The sequence below is a fragment of the Channa argus genome, chromosome 7 (genome assembly GCF_033026475.1).
Source record: "Channa argus isolate prfri chromosome 7, Channa argus male v1.0, whole genome shotgun sequence".
NCBI classification, from domain to species: Eukaryota; Metazoa; Chordata; class Actinopteri; order Anabantiformes; family Channidae; genus Channa; species Channa argus.
The window spans coordinates 4,601,042-4,618,688 of record NC_090203.1 but is presented as its reverse complement, the minus strand read 5'-3'; the positions used below and the strand labels follow the sequence as shown (position 1 = coordinate 4,618,688).

Below are 17,647 nucleotides of genomic sequence, written 5' to 3'. Positions count from 1 at the left end.
TATACAGTGACTCTCGGGAAGTCGTGGTACACTGTATCCTAAAACCACAATGCTCCAAATGGCCGAAACATGGAGCGTGAGGTTGTTTTTTTTCATCAGGATTCCCCTTGTAAGAAGCAACTAAAAGGTTTTCATAGCTGGGACTGTAACAAATATCCGTTTCTAATGGGACATATAATGCAAAACCAGTTGCCGGTGTACTACAACTGCACAGGTGGGACGACGATGAGTAAACATCTTCTACGCTTACTATGTTTCTCTGTTCGAGTTTAAAAAAAAAAAAAAAGGGAACAGATGTGGAAGTTAATGAGGAGATGAGAAGCCAAATTCCTCACACTGAAATAACTGCTCTCGGTTTATGAGTTTTGATCTTAGAGCTTAAGGACAAAGCTGTCAATAAATCGCCAAGTTCAATATGTAAACACTCCGGAGAATGTGAGCACAAGAACCACACATTTTTCCACCAAGACTACTCTGTATTTGCATAAATCAAACAGAAATTATACGGTATCGCGCAAATAGAAAAACATAGAGACGATAAGAGATGAACTTGTGCAGTTTCAGTCATGTACCCACTAAATGTTTGCACAACAAAAACACACAATTCTCCCACAGATAGATGCACTCATCTTAAGTGAAGTGTCAACACCATTAAACACAGCCCCTCCACTTTCGAACTCTTGCATTAAAGCTTTAAAAGCATCAACTTCATGAGATGCTTCTTGGGTAACTATATAAAAAGACGTGTGCAGGAAGTCGATCAAATGAGGTCGTGTGAGGTCCAAACTTCCTGACTCAGACCTAAACCTCAATGTTGTAGCCGTGAGGCACATCATAAAAAAAAAACATCTACAAATCCAAAGATCAAACGAAGAGACCTAACAATTTAAATGTGGGGAAAACTCCTGCAGCTAAACCCCCCCTCCCAAAAAAAAACACTGGTATCAATCAGAATGGCCAAACCGCCTCAGAGAGCCAGCAAAGCAGATCACATGACACGCAGAGAGACGAGGATGAGACTAACCGTATTGAAACCTGGGAAAAGGCTGACCGCCGAGGCTGTGTCCAAAGGAAACGGGAGGAACTGTTTCATGCCCAGCGAGGTCTGGATGGCAGGCAGGGTGGGACGCACCAGCGCAGGCATGAGGCCATTCTGACATGTGTTACCTGCAGGAGGGAGAGCAGAGACAACATGTTGAAATGCAGGCCGCAACATGGACACACGACGGAGCCAAAATATTCTAGTCTGCATTCAAAGTGTGTATAGTCACCATCCTCTGTGTTCCCATGTCCCTTTGCATTGCGTAACGTGTTATCTGTGTACATTCCCTTTTAGTGCTTTAGCACCACGTAGCACCAACGCCACATAAGCAGACATTCCTGACTTAGTCTGCAGCACTTACAGTGCAAGTTGATTTGATTTAAATTAATGCCAGGAGTAAAAAGTATTTTTGGCAGTTTGTACAGTAGGTTGTAACTCTTTCGATAGCATGGAAATCCCCAAGATCCCCACTTTGGGTGGTTTTAATGCTTTAGCTATTAAAACATGGACCTTTTCATCTAATACCTTTCAGGGTATTTCTATCATTTATAAGGTAAAAAAAAAAAAAAAAAAGGTTTTTAAGGCTCATAAGATGCCCCGTCTGAAATTCTGGGGATTTCCGTGCCTCCACAGTCACTGACAGAAAAATCAAGGCCCAGTTGCAAGGCTTTTCCTGACCTTTCAAAAGCTCCATGTCTGCAAGCCAAACACCTTGTGTTAAGATTATTTTGTCAAAGCTACTGATCCAGAGATCAACAATGAACCACCATGATCAAATGAATACGCACGGGATTTGTGTTATTTCATTGGGATTTGCATCATTTGATTATAATAGTATAATTTCTATTTAATTATTTTCCAGTGTTGGGGTTACTCATGCTTTCACACTCAATATCCAGTGTTTATGATGGAAGTAGTTAGTCAGGATTCAATTGAAAGCTTCTTTTGAACTTTTAATCCCAATTCTAGTTAAAGAAAACCAAGAAATATGGTTCAAAGCTACAGAAAAGTAATTAAGTAAATTACCCTTGAAAAAGTAACCACACTCCGATTTGTGACATGGGCTGAATTAAAAAAAAAATAAAAAATTGAAGATTAAATCCTCACAAGAGCATTATGCACAGGATTCCACATTAACACCTGTCAAGCCTCCAGGTAGCACAGTGACTCCTTCTAGCCACTTTGGTAGCAGGAATTTCAAATATATTTGTTGTAATAGTAGCATTAAAAGGCATCTGTGACACTACGACATTGCATTTCTGTGAGCACCGACTGCACACAGTGTTTGATCGTTGGTCCATCACCTTGCGGTTCCTTGGTGGAGAGCATCCACACTGTAAACAAGACGTCCCTATGGAGAACACGGTGGAGGTGTGAACCAGAGGACATGTGGGGGCCCAGAAAAGGTGCAACAAAACCCAGAATAGGGCCTGTCACAGTAATTATCTTATCATGCGATATGTGGACATGATTTGATCCTTTTTGCATTACAACAGATGCTAATCAGCAACTTAATTAATCAACTGATATTTCTTCAATATTTATTTGTACCTAAAACTCAGGATGGTACATAGTTGCAGTCACTGGACTGTAACTGGACCATTTCCCCATTAAAGAAACACCAACGTAGCGTTTGCTTCGGTCAAAAGCTGCCGGTCTGCTGTGTTTTGCAGGCAAGGTGCATTCAGGGACACTACAAAGTGTAGGTCATCCATGTTTCATCAGACAGCTGCTCAGTGCAAGTTGTTCAGGAGGTTCAGGGACAGTGGTCCACTCAAGGTCCATCAACAAGTACTCAAGGTTTACAAACAAAGCTCAGTGGATGAAGGCCGTGAGGTGTGTTCGGAAATTTCCAAAATAATAATTTCAAAATAAAAATAAAAGAGATGCTACATTAGGAAATAACAATAATGTGAGGATCTAGTTGCTATCAATTATACTCTTGTTATGAAGCTACATAATGCCACAGAGTACTTCCTCAGATTAGTATTTGTACCTTAGTAAGGTACTGCAACACTTTTGAAGACTCTCCATTAGAAGTCAATTGGCTCAGAGGCTTCGTCTGTCATTCACTGGCTGCGGGCTTGTAGGTTCTCCAGATTAACTCTCACAGTTTTAATCCCAATCAGACCCAAATTATATACTGAAAACCAGCCTCACAACCACTGAGTGATGCTGCGATGATGTTTATCTCTCAGCAACAGATGTTCTCATTCTGAAATTGCCCGCCACAAATAGCTGATGTGGAATGGCTGCAGCCGGCAGAGTGTGTCTTATGAGATGGTTCAATGGCAAGAGAGGCCTGGCACACACATCTGTAGGCAAAACAAAAGTAAATATTTCAATTTTTATTGTCATGCATGCGCGCCACGCCAGCAGAGCGCTTTATAAAGCACCAATTGCTGATTTCATCAGAGTGGGATCGAACCAGAAACGGCAGAGAAAACTGTCACGGGGCTACAACACATTTGAAATTAAAGAAGCCATTTTGCAAAGCTGTAATGAGAACCAGAGGGACGATTTTTTATTTTTTATTTTTTTATTGCTGCACATTTAATAACAATGGATCTCTGAGCCAGCGCGGCTCTAAAGCGCTGGCAGATCCAGTATCAAACCACTGTCTTGAGTCAAATAAAAACAAGGTTTGCCCGCGTTCCGGTCCCCAGGCAGCGGTAAGGGGTGGATAAAAAAGAAAAGTCATAAAGCATAGAAGAGAAGAGAGAGAAGCCACAAACTGTCCCCCTTTCTCTCAGTCTTCTCCCCGCAGTCGCCGGAGCGCTCCCATCTGTTGGAAAAGGAACACATGCCGTCTCTCATGTGGAGGCACGTCTTTAACAAAGCACATCCTTCTGTAAGGACCATCCAACCGTGCCTCCTCCCGACATGTCGGCTTGACGTCAGCCCGCAAGCACGCCTCACCTCGCGCCGAGCCAATTCCACACGCACGGCGCTTCGACGCGAGCAGTCAAAGCGGGGCCGATGTTTGGAGTCATTGCTGCAGCGAGATGAAGAGTGACAAGCTGAAATGGGAATTTGGTTTGATAGGGTTGTGTTGGGCTTTCTGATTGACAGGAGATTGGATCTGACGCGCCACCGCAGCTGAGGTCTGCCAGTTTTCTCCTCACACAGAGATCATTAGTTACACCAACAGAGCAGACGTGAGATTTTGTCTTCTACAGTTTTTCAGTTCACCCTTTGGAGCTCTGCTGCTGTTATATGCCATCATTACAACAGGTACAGCTAATAAAGTACTTATCAATGCCTCTTATAATAAGAGGTGATCTGTGAAGTATAAGTACTGTAGGTAAAGTGCTAAGTAATAGTTAACAATAAAATCCATCCAAAAGTTGACACGTTCTAGGCTGAACCTTCAAAGCCATTAGTCACCACATATTTGTACTTGAACCGGAGCGTTCTCTCTGGACAGGGAGTCTACCTGACTTCAGTTTTCATTCGTGACCTCTTGTAAAAAACATGTCCACACAAAAGCACATTCCAGTCTGCAGCAAAGGTCACTGTTTCCGCTATCGTAAGATTGATCATTTATCACCACCAGGAAGGACAGAAAAGGAGGCCCAAGGCTGATAAACTGAACTTTAACCTCGACAGGCTCATCAACCCACTCCAGCACTACGGCAGAAAGCAGCTGAAGGAGACTCCGGCAGACGTGCACGTCTGTAAATGTTTGCTTTGGTAAAAGTGTCAATGTTTGAGCTAAGTTTGACTAAAAAATAAATAAATAAATAAAAAGTGCTAATATTTGAGTTCTGCTGACAGCCTCTAAATTTTGAGTACAGGGCCCAGGTGAGCGGAATCTCAGCAGCTGACACCGTCATCAACTTTTCATCGCGAGTCGCTCAGAGGAGTCACTCCACACTGAAAGGTCAGCAGGTGACTGTCATTAAAATAACAAGCAGAAGACGGTGTGAGCAGGCTGAGTCAGGCAGAATGAAACCTCTGCCTGCTCTTGCACTGTATTTTTTTCTGCTAGGTCTATTATCGAGATAATAAAAATCAATTCAAAAACCAAACAAATGAAATGAAACTATTGTCCGAATTACCCGCTCTATAAATGAAACTTCTTACTCTGAGATCCTGTGCACTCGCTGACACCATGTGCTGCTGGGAAATGTTTGTCTATGTAAAATTTGGCCACAGACTTTTATTTCAGGCTGTGAGCAGGCCGAGCTTTCCGTCTGCAACAACCCTGAAACGAACTAGATGTTCACGTTGACTCCTCCTCCTTTCTGCACAGTGATTATTACACAAAACCTGAAGTAAGGATTTTGACATAAACATAAAGCTGCAATCACTGCATTTCTTTGTATATCACCAATAGATGAAATCGTTCACTGTGGTGGGAAAGGTGATGGTTAGTTGAAAATTATGACCCAGCTGTGCTAAATACACTTGTAATATGGGACATTTTAGCCTCTTTTAGCTCTTTGTTTTGGTTTGACATCCCTGTAGCATCTTTACTGTTTTAAAGTTGGACAAACTAGAAGTGAAGCGTGAGGCCAAATTTATGTTATTGTCTCTGCTGGACATGCGACCATCACAGAACCTACATCGATGTAAAAACATTGGAAATGTAGGCGATTAAGTTCGCTTTTTGTTTTGGTTTTGTGAATTGGAGCTCATCTTTCACACGGCCAAAAACCGACTAAAGCCCGTGTAACGTCTTCCTTTATTACTCTTTAACCAACCAAATTAGCACAAACCAGTTGACACACGCTTGGAGATTCTTTTTTTCTCTGCCTGTTGTGGCCCAGAAGTGTAACGATCTTGAACTGAGATGAGCTCGGACTCGTGGAAACATTTGAAACAGATCAGAATTGATGAACGTTTTTACACACTGGCCTTTGTTTAGCGATTCCCTTTGAGGCTGCGTTTAATGATGCAGCACATACTGTAAGAGCGTGTGATGTTCGGAGCAGCTCGTTGGACGAGATGTTTTTTTTATGGCTACTGTTTCGTGGCGTGCATCAGACTCCCGCCGTCTTCCGCTGTGCCCTTTCCGAAAGATTCACTTATTTGGGCTCAAGCATTTTACTCCTGCGGCAATATGTCAAGAGAGGGAGAGAGTAAAAGCGATGTCTGGAGGACGCAGACTGACATTAATAATTAATCATCTTGTACCGCTCTCGTCCACCTTCCTCCTCCTCTTAGTGTCCTGAACCCTGCTGCTGCTACTGCTCCGATAAAATCTGTCCAGAGAGCCTCACAATAAAAACTCCATTTCCTTCTGCAAATAAAAATCCAGCCATTAGATAAATTTGAATTCCACTGGAGGTCATTTGTATGCCGTCGACGTTCCAGATGTGATTAATGCCTTTGTGTTTTCATGGACTTCACTGATTGTGTTCTGTGACCCCTAACATGTTGGGGTCTGAGATCAGTCGGAAGCAAAGCGAGTACAAAGTGTGGATTTTTAAAACGTTCTTCTAATTTCCAAGGCACAGATTTTCCAATTAACCTCTCCCAGAATAAGCGCCGTATTCCTATGGAATTCCATAAATCTCAGCAAGCGGGCGGCACACACACACGGAACAGACGGTGCCTCCATCCCCTTCAGATTAGCATACTGTAGCTCTGGCTGCTGTCAGGCCTGTAGCTCACTAATAAACACAGCTGTCTCTGAATCGGTTCCAACAATCATCTCCCGTGCGCTCTGTAATCTGAGGTTAACCAAAAAGACATTTACGTGCTACTAAACGTCGACCGCAAAGACAGACACAGCAAACAGATTTCCTCCCGGGCCTCCGACTCAACAGCACTTATAGCTGGTGTGATTGCAGCTCACTCAAGACGCATTTGCCGGGTGGGTGGGAGTTCTTTTGCCGCCCCGGTTTCGGATGGATGTGGACATTTGTTTTAGGTTTTTATTCTTTCATAGAGGTCAAGACCGCTCAGCGACTCTTCTCATGATAAGTCACCTGATATAAATCACTTAAGCCATAACCGCGTCCCAGTTAAATGGAAGCAACGTGGAGCTTGAGAACAAAAAGTGTCATTAATCTTTCACGAGATACCATCTATTTTTCTCTGAGCTGCGGCATCGTGCTCTCACTCACAGATTTGTAAACGCTGAAACAAGTTGTACACAAGCAGTGACCTTTACTCCTTAGTGGGGTTTTTTTTTTCTTGTTGTTGTTGTTTTACACTGAGAATTTTGGACGCGCTTGGTTCGTCCTCTTCATTTGATAAGAACTGCAACTGTTCTTCTCCGCTTTCGTTTCTTGTGCTCTTGGGTTAAACAGGGCCAAATTCCAAACTCAGCCATCCAACCAAACCCGCACCACCTTTATTTTTCTCTTTGCTTTCCGGCAGCTTCACACCTGACCGACCGAGCTCGAGCTGCCTCGGCACTGACAGCTTATTCATTTATGGGCTCCCAATTCTCTTGTCCTTCTTACTCTGCCCTCCCTTCTCTGTGTATGGCATAACAAGAGAAAATCCTCTCACTCTTACAAGCCACGGTCTGTAACTTCAGATCGCTTTAATCCCTGGGATAAAAAAAAAAAGAGTCTTTCATTTAACAAATTACCCCCTCACAACTCCAGATCCCTCCGTAATTATTCCTCAGATGTGACTGTAAGCCAGCCGTGAGAAGAGCACTTGACGAGAAGCAGCTCGTGCATTAAGTCTTCCTAAGCCTCCTCCACCGTCCTCCATAAAAACTAATGGCCGGGGCCTTTGGTTCGATTCCTCTAAATGTCCTACACAGAATATCAAGTGGCCCTCAATGCTGGCAACTCTGATCCTATTTGGATTCCGATGGACAGTCAGCTGATCAAACAGCCACGGTCAAAGCCAAAACTTGGATACCCAGCAGCTCAACAGCCTGGGATTTATTTCACCAACACCAGAGCATGAGCGCGAGGCAGGGGGCAACCTGCTGAGCAGGTTCGTTCAACATTTGAAGATCTCTCGGTTTGCAACCTCACGCTTTGTTCTCCTTCTTTTCTTATATCCCTCATTTTTAGTTTCCACGACAAGTAACAGGCGGGCGGAAACACATTTACATGTAGGAGAGGGGGTGTAGACACACACGCACACACACTTTGCTTTTGACTATCATAAAGCACATGCAGTATACACACACGCGCACACACACACACATAAAAGCAGCTCTCCTAGGTGTGTAACTTCATGTGCTTTTCCTTAAATGGAAAGCAGCATTTCTTCTCTTCATGCTTTTTGTGTCCAAACCAAGTGGGAACACACACATTTATGCTCAGCTTACTGCACACACACGCGCACACACACACACACATGCATGAGGAAACACTACAGAGAAATATACAAATTCAAACTCACCAAAGAACATGCTGCTCTCCATAGCTCCTCAAGCTCGGGGGTCTGTTGTGTGTCCTCTCTGGTGCCCTGCCACTGTGTATGTGTCCATGGACAGCAGCCTGGGCATGTCTCATACACTCCTCAGGGGTGTGTGTGTCTGTGCATGTGTGTTCGGTCCAACGGCAGCTTTCAGTGGCCAGCCTGCACGCTGCACTCTGCACGCCGCTGCTGTCTGTAGACCTCTGTATCTGCCTCTCTCTCTCTCTCTCTCTCTCTACTCGTACTGGTCCTCCCCTGCCTCTCTCTTCCACTCCCCTCCTCTTTAGCTCTTCCCCTCCCTCCTCCTCCTCGTCCTCCGTCTTCCTCCTCCTCGCTGGCCCCTGCACATGCTGGATCCCTTGGCTTCTTGCTTTTCTCTCTTCGAGGTGTCTGTCTACGTTTTCCAGCAACAGCCTCTCTCTCTCTCTCTCTCTCTCTCTCTCTGTCTCTCTCTCTGTCTCTCTCATTCTCTCTCTGTCTCTCTCTCTCTGTGTGTCTCTCTCATCTTTGTTTTATGTGTCAACCAAGCCTCTCTCGCTCTCTCACACTCCTTGCTTTCCCCCGCTGTCTCTCCTTTATTTGATCTTATTCCCCTTCCCCTGCTTCTATCTCCACCCCACCGTTTTTTCCCCCCCTTTATCCTGACTGCTCCCCCTCACTTTGTTTTGTCTTCCTTATCTCTGCGCCTGTTTCTACCTCTGTAAATAGCTTTGCAGTTTTGTTTTCATTTTCTCTCACTGCCTTCCATCACGTGTCCTTTTTGTCTCATCATTCTCTCGTCTCCACTCAACAAGTTTACACACACACATAGAAAAAAAAAGCAGGCAGGTTGCTGGTTGAAATCAGGTTATGTTGGAAATTGGGCAACATGTGGGAAGCAGACCATTAAAGTCCTGCAGTCTCAAGGAACCGGGCCATTTCAGTCTCTCACACATGCAGGTACAAAATCCTTTATGGGCGCTTTTAAAGCTGCAGTAATCAATATTTTTATCACGATAATGGAGAAATTACTTGTGCTCATGTGCGGAGGTGTTTGTTGTTAATACCAGTGTAACAACCTTATTTCTTTTCAGTGTCTGCAGGCAGCCGTTTCATAATCAGATGATGATTTATGTTTTTTTACTAAATGAAGCACCACATACAGCCATTGAAACCAACTCATAAAGCACAGGACTGTCATGTTTCAGATGATCCAGAGTCTCATATGTTTAGTTCAGTTTAGGAAAAAGTGGCACTTAAATTGATCTACAATCTTTGACTGCCTAAACACAACCACACACTTTTTTTTAATACACAGTATTATTAAACCAATGTGATGTATTACTTGTTACTCTGTTCAGAATTTATGTTACTATTATTTTATTAAAATTAACTTGTTAAATTAATCTTTAGATTACTTTTCTGAAAGACCAAGAGTCAATGGTGGAAATGGGCAACATTTCATCCATGATGTATGCAGCTAAAAACTTTGTTAGCGCTTCGTTTCTTGTTTAGCTGCTTCAACGATTAAAATCCAGTTTTTTGGGGTTTTTTTTGTTTATCCACGGGTTGCGACTAAGACTAAGAACATCAAATGTCACATTTTAATTCAACCTTTTATGCAGTAACATTGTAACAAGTAGTTTTATTGCTAAAAATTGTATTTGTAACTTTTTACGCTATTTGTTACTAGAAAGACTAATTATAGTATTCGATTATAATACTGTAGTCAAACAAACTTCAAGTCATTTTATTTGTTTATTTTGTATCAACATATTTGCATCACCAAATCCTCATTGTGTTAACATAATCGAGTTGCATTTATTTTCCTCACAAAAACATATTTGTGCCTTTGAACACGCTGTAATACCAACCCTACAACGGAGGCGGCTTTTTTTAATACCGTTTTAATGAGAGTAAAGCATTTTGCGCACTTCAGGAAAAAAGCACAAAAGTGAAATTTTTTCACTTAAAAGTGAAATTATGAATGTTTGTATAAATGCTAATAGATGGCCTTTGGTTTAGCGCTAAGGCTAATGGCAATGATTTGGTGGTTGTCTAGCAACGCAACAATTGCGTTGGGCTGTTATGCTTTGTGTATTTTCTTATCTTCGTTGTCATGGTTACCATAACAAGCCAAAGTTTGTAAAATTAAAAATACCCCGACCTCCCACCACTGTGAACTCTATACACTGAATCACTCACTGGAGGTTTCCTGACCTTCTGGCACAAATCACAAATGGACTTTTACAGGAGGACAGCCTCCTTCTTTCTCCAACGCAAAAAGAGATATAGAGATTACTTTGTGTCAAAGATCAGTTTTTTTAACCATTTTTCTAGAAGTTGTCTGTCACCTTCCAAATCTGTATTACTGTTCTACTGTAACTTTTATTGTATCTTCACTGTGCATTGAATTTTGGAGTGTGCACCTCCAAGTCATTTTATAAACACCAAAGCAGGTCATAATGTGGCCATGACTATGTAGTAACCTCTGTCTACTTGCTGTAGGTCACTAATCAGATTCTGTGATGTGTCTCTAACTTTATTTTGGAACGAGAGCTAAATTCTTTTAAGTGTTTAGCGATGCGAGAAGCTCGCACAGTTTTCTCTTCCTTTACAACGTGAAGCCTACAAATAGACATCTCGTAAACTGATGTATTTATAGTTCTAGAGGCTGCTAATTTATTTAAATTCTAGTCCGACTTTGAGTTAAATTACTTTAAACAAGGACACACTCTGCTGTCACAGTGATACTTTCGCTGACTGTCTTCTCTCCAGGAAAAATATAGTGGGGTAATCAGGTTTCTCTAATCGCCAACCTCGGTTATGGAAACTAGGTTTCTTGTTTACATGGCTGTAAAAACAAATGTGATTACGGCAGCAAGCTGACAGTAATACAGTTACTTACGGTAAGTGCATGTGAGTGCACTGATTGATTCTGTCTTTTTGTGTTAGTCTCCCTCCTCTTTTACGCTTTCTTTTCATCCATTGATGACACTCGCTCTTTTGTCTCCTCTCTGACACTCACACGCTCTTTTTGTTGCGTCTCGCTCTTCTCTGTCTTGTTTTGCTTCCACATTGTCTCTCTGTCTTTTCGTGATTCATTTTTTCCCTCTCTGGCTGGTTGTAATCAGACCCAACAGGAGCTGATATCAGGCTGCTGCTGCTGCTTCTCTGCTTCTGGAGCCATGGGACGCCGTTCCTTTCAATCTGTGCTCGCACACACACACACACACACACACACACACAGAGACACACAGGATTTTTATAAACTAAACACAGGCGGCAAACATGAACAAACTGCACATTTACTACACACTCTCACAGACACACACATGAAGAGAAGGCTGCACATGCAAACCTGCAGAAACAGAGCGACACTCTCAACACTAAAACATGCACAAAGCACACATGCACGCTAGAAGACACACGGCCGGAATATGCTGTGTGTGAGTGCGAGCTATCTCACACACATAGAAATATTTGACATATAGACACCTGCAGTCCTCTTCCATAAACCTATGAACAATTAAAAACACTGTCTAATTAAAAAAAAATGAAATGTAAATTGGACAGAGAAAGCTTTCTGGCATTTTATTTAAAGATTGGCAAAAAAATGTATTTGTCAGTGCCATTTTTGTCTGCTTGAAGGAAACGCGTCACACTTTGTGAACAGGCTAAACAATTTACAGTTTGTCTGCACAGCAGCACAATAGGAGCTTGTAGGTGATGAGAAATGTCTTCCAAACAGCAGTGAGGGACGTCAAACAACATGTTTTTTCTAATTTGGCCGTGTTTTAATATTGTGGCTCCCATGTAATGATCAGTGATTAGGAAAGCTGGGTAAATCGTGGCATGTTATGACTGACTTTTACCTGATTTGTTTATGTGACTGTCATGGAGCCATCATGGGAAAATGGGTCTCTGGGCACAGACAATAGAAGGTCCCTCCACTCTTTGTTTTAGGAAGATTACTGTCTATTGTGTGTGTGTGTGTGTGTGTGGTCATTTGATGAATATTTGCTGATGCTTTGTGTTGGTCATTTTGTGCAGGCTTTTTTTACTTTTTTGCTCTGGTTCAACTTTATTTGGACATTTTGCGTCTTGCTGTGGTCATGTTGTGGCTTCTAACTGAACTCTTTCACCCAGGAAATATGTACAGTAACTTCAAACATCCATGGATATTGTCATGGATGGATACATACAATGTCTTATACTATTCTATACTTTCTTTATATTTTGGTCTAGAATCACAACGCGCAGCATGTTTGGACTCCGAGGTCCCATTTGCATCTGGTAGGGCTGCGTCAGGAAGGGCATCCAGCGTACAAACTGTGCCAAATCAACATGTGGACAATGATCCGCTGTGGCGACCCTGAACTCACGGGATAAGGACAAAAAACATAAAAAAAATAACATGTATGATGTATGATGTAAAAGGACATTTGATCCCAGGGTCTTTGCACTTACACCTGGTATTAATAAGCACTCACATCACTCCAATCCTGCTCACGCAAGTGTGTTGCTTCCCAGTTCATCTGCATGAGTTGTTCTTGCACTGCGAAGCTGAGATCACACATCACACACAATGCTAACTAACGTTCTCTCAGTTTCAGCAAAGCTTGCGACGCACGAGATGTTGTTTGAACATAACTCAAGATCATGTCCTCGTCTGTTAATTAGGACAGATTTCTCTAATCAAAACAAACTCTGTAGCCCTGTAGAACTCATTAATTTATCTGCATGCATGTAAACAATGTTTGCAAGTCATGCTTGTGAAATAAGCCCCACATCACCTCAGACATGTTTTCCTGCTTTGGCAGGTCAATAAAGTATATTCCATGTGTAGTTCAATTGTTCTCACTTTTCAGATGTTGATGGTGGAAGACGCCAGGTTGTTATTCCAAAGTTCAGTTTATGTGACCAGCATCTCATCATGTCTCCAGTGTTCACCAGTGTGAATGAGATGCTGAAAAACAGGATCGTTATTTATTTGAACAAAACCAGCTTCTACTTTTTCTTTCTCCTAATTGATGCCTCGCACTCTTTGTGTGTTTCTCGTGGATCCGACATAGGACAGAAAAATTAGTATACGAGACACATAGTCGTGCACACGTTTGCAGCGGTTGCTCTGTACAGATGCTGTGTGTTCAGTCGGTCATGTTTTAGGTTTGGACTCGATCACACACAGAGACACGCACACACTGCCAGATTGGCCCACTGCGATGCTGCTGCTGAAGGTCAGACAGGATTGACCGTTCCTGAGCCCTGGCCGTCAGTATTGACTGCAAACGGGACACTTTTCTTGATCAAAGTGATGTGTCCTTGCACACACACACACACACACAGTGACATCACCAGCTGTCTAGAGAGAAAATAAATAAATACAGAACAATTTAGCCTAGCACAGATGTCTCCAATTGTTCCTGAATTCCCATTGTCCCTGTCCAACCTGTTCCACTGAGCACAGTTCCAGTACGTTTATTTTATATCTCAAATGGCAGCTCTCGCTTTCTCTGCTCCTTCGTCTTACCGCCTGCCTTCCACCTTCCTCTCAACCTGTCGGCCGTCTGTGGCGAATGTGTTTTTTAACCTTGACTCGCAGGTGTTGGTGGCAGAATGGGGCATTATTTGTCACCATAAATAGCGGTTAAGCAGCCCTGCAGGAAAAGCCCCAGTGTGCCGCATACGAGTGCAGTCCAGGATACTTCATTAATCTGGCTGTCACTTCCATGACGCTTTTCATTAGTTATAGGGCTATCTGATCAACAGGCAGGCTCTCGACTTTTCAAAGCCATTCCCGACAGCCGGGAGGGGAGAGAGAGGGAAAAAAGAGACGCTGGAGCTTTCGAGATGAGACAGAGAAAAGGGAGAAATGAGACCAAAAGTATAAAAAGAAGACTTTGGACTGTCTTGTCTTGGAGGTTGAACCCTGCAACGCCACTGAAAAACCAGCTGACTGTTTAACATAAACACTCTAATACATAAATGTGGCTGATGAATCCTCTCAAGTAGCATAAATAATCCATCTCTCTGGTTTTTATTATAATGTGTTTGTTTAGACATTCGGTCTAAAACCTTATATGACTCGAGCTGGATTCAGCTGGCTTTTACACACACAACAAAATCACAGGAAGCAACGCGTCCATGCCGTCCACTGTTTACTGTTAGGAGACCTGCGTTAAGTTACGGCTAATGTAAACCCAACATTTCCTATGGCTGCTTCACATAAAAGCACTAAGTTGGTGACAAATGCATTGGTGGCCACAGGAAACAATATAACGCAGTTATTACATTGACAGGGACAGTTATTGTTGCCAACAAAACACAAGACAGAAGGAGCAGCCACAGTGAGCGGTTAGATGCAGAGCTGCGCACCTCCAGTGTCGTGTGCTGCATTAAATCAGAGCGAACAGTCTGCACTGCTTCTCGTTCACCCGTTCACACACCCATGGGGGAGCTGCTGTGCCGCTGGCCTACGCTCGCCACGAGCAACTAAGTTGGGGTTCAGTGTCTTGCTCAAGGACACTTCAACATGTGGGGCAACTGCTCTACTGCTCTGTGAGTGTGTGTGTCTGTGTATGTGTGTGTGTGTGTGTGTGTGTGTGTGTGTGCATGAAACACATACAAATAATACTGGATAAAATCATGGGAAAATGACAAAGGTGAGTAAAGGAAAGTAATAGATGAGGTAATAAAGAATAGGGCACAGACTTTGGCACAGTACTGTAGACTTATTGCAAAGGTTTTATTTGTAGTGTACAATGTTCACATGAAGTAGCAGATATTTGTGTTTGTGAATTGGCACATATACTTGCAATAATATAGAAAGTGAGAAAAAAGACCAAAAAAAGTAACACAAAAGTAAAAATATACATGAGTATAAAGTGAAATAAGGTGAAATATACAATCAGACAATCAACAGGAGTTTGGTTGTTTGTGCTCTAAACTGCACTTGGCCAATGTGTCACCACATCAAGGACTTAAATGTTACAAATTACAACTTTAAGGGTCACTTGAACCTTGTGCAATTACCTGCTCTATTTACTTTGGATTTATTTCTTTCAACAACAACAAAAAAAGAAAAAGGTAGAGTGAGAAATGGAGAAGTAGCTGGATATGAGATGTGTAAAGATGACTTTGCAGTGCACACGTTCGCTTCTTATTTTCATGCAGCCGTTGTAAGATAATTATCTGTGTCAGCTTGTCCACACTGACAAGTCGATGTAATGCAAGATGTTGTAATACTCTGCAACATCTACTGGCGCCACACCTCTCAGGAGCACTGAGCCAAAATGTCATGACAACAGAGAGCTGAGGAGAATTAATAAGCCCAAGCATTTCAGATTTTATTTGCATGGGATCAAGGAGGAATTATGAATCATGCACAGCGAGAGAGAGAAAATATCATAAATGCACATGTGGAAACTCCGCGCCACATGCGAGAGCTCTGCCCGCGTCAACTCAACCGCAAGCTTTTTCTAAGTACACTGAGCATTACACTGCTGACCAATGACTGTGATGGAGGGTTTAGGACTTGCGCTGCTACATAAAACAAGGCCGTGCCAAATGCGGCTTGTGTCTAACCCGCCTACACGTGTGCCGAAGGCATTGCGGCCTGCGTCCCTCCCACTAAACCTTCAGGGATTGAATCTGGTTTCCCACCATTTCCCCTCCATGTGTTTTAGATCACTGGCTGAATAGCGAACAGGCAGCATATAACCTCTCATACCTGCAGGGAAGAGCTGAACATGGTAATTGGAAGAGCTTTTTTTTGTGAAATTCGATTACATGAGTGATGAGTCATCTAAAGACCCATGTGTTGAGAATTCTTTTATTTTTTGAGGATATTATCAATGTTATCCGAGACACTGACTCGGGGTGTGAGCCTTTTTCTTCCCTGCGACTTTCCGACTGGGATAGAAAGCAGCCTGCAGCAGTTAAGAAATAAAACGACACCGCGGTAACACTTCCACTTGCTGTTAGATTGAAAATGGAATAGAAATGGGGTTTCAGGTAATCAGCCCGAAAATGCTGCAGCTGCATCCTCTGCAACGCTCAACAACTCGCCAAACTGTTGATCAGTCTCCCATCCTGTTTTTTTTTTTTTCTGCCTTCAAGTTTCTCAGCAGAGATCAAAGTGTCCTCACAGTCCTTTTCAACATCCATGACCCCCCCTCACACACACACACACACACACACACACACACACCAAGTGAAGTAATTGGAAACAGATATTGGCGTTACGTTGGATGGGTACGGTGATTGTTAGCTGGGAGGTTTCAGAGCAGGAACAAGAAATCTAAAGGACAATGATTGCAAAGCAGTTTGAATGAAGTTGACTGATGAATAGTTTGTCAGTGATTTAAACATCCTGAGCTTCACAGTCAGGAGAGAAGAGTAAGAAGTACAGAACAAGTGGTTCTTTGCTTAAGTATTAACATGCGGGGGAATTTTTTTTTTTCTCCCTCTGCTGCTTTTTAGAAGAAAAAGTTGTTTTTTTCTTCACAACATCTTATCTGACAGCTGTAGATACTGGTTAGTTTCTTTAAAGATTTTAACTTCAACATAGGATAAATGTCACTGTTGTCAGATTTTCTATCACCAAAATATCAGCTTTTTCAGTGACACTGTGACATGATGACTTTTAGGCAATGAAGCCTCTACTTTTCCATCACCCCCCCCCCCCCCCCCCCCCCCCTCCCCCCCCGCCTTACTGAAGGAAACCAGGTTTTGAAGCTCACCCCCTGCACGTGGATGAACTGTAGTAATACCCATCAGTATTCGTACTGACTGTTGAGCCGCAGGTTCAGCCAAACAATCACTTCTAGTTCAAGTTAGTTAAATTTGGATTTATCTGTTTTCAAATTCCACCTGAATGTACTCATGATATCCAAATGATTGCTAACATAATCTGGCAACATCTGGCAACTTTTCCACCTGCCTGGTGTGTTCATCACCCTCGGCCAAAGCCTCTGAAGATACTGTCGGCAATGCTCAGTGAAAACACACAAAATGATCACAAAGAGAACAAAAAATGACCTAGAACAGCCACTAAATACCCGCAAACACACACAGAACATTCAAAAATGGACAACAATTTACTAAAATCAGACATCACATGACCAAAATCAAAAAGAGACATAAAACATCCAAAATCAAATGCACACTAACAATAAACAGACACAAAACGGCCACAAAACAGAACATTTGAAACTACACATCAACTGACCAAAAGCAAAAAAAGATACAAAAAAAAAAAGACTTTGTTAAAAAAATGCAAAATAG

The 17,647-nt window shown here is 42.5% G+C and overlaps 1 protein-coding gene across 4 annotated transcripts in view; it reads right to left on the bottom strand.

The window, feature by feature from the left end:
• The window catches only part of znf385d (zinc finger protein 385D), a 70,935-nt gene extending 62,290 nt beyond the window's left edge, over positions 1-8,645 (bottom strand). Inside the window, exons 1-2 of one of the 4 annotated variants that reach the window (XM_067509166.1) lie at positions 8,363-8,645; positions 1,025-1,167 (exon numbers count right to left, since the gene is read on the bottom strand). In XM_067509166.1, the coding sequence (XP_067365267.1) occupies positions 1,025-1,160 (136 nt within the window). In that variant the 5' untranslated portion in view covers positions 1,161-1,167; positions 8,363-8,645. Of the gene's footprint in view, positions 1-1,024; positions 1,168-3,038; positions 3,058-8,362 lie in introns of those variants that run through there. The other 3 variants (XM_067509164.1, XM_067509167.1, XM_067509165.1) reach the window with 3 other exon arrangements.
• Between the last annotated feature and the right edge of the window lie 9,002 nt (positions 8,646-17,647).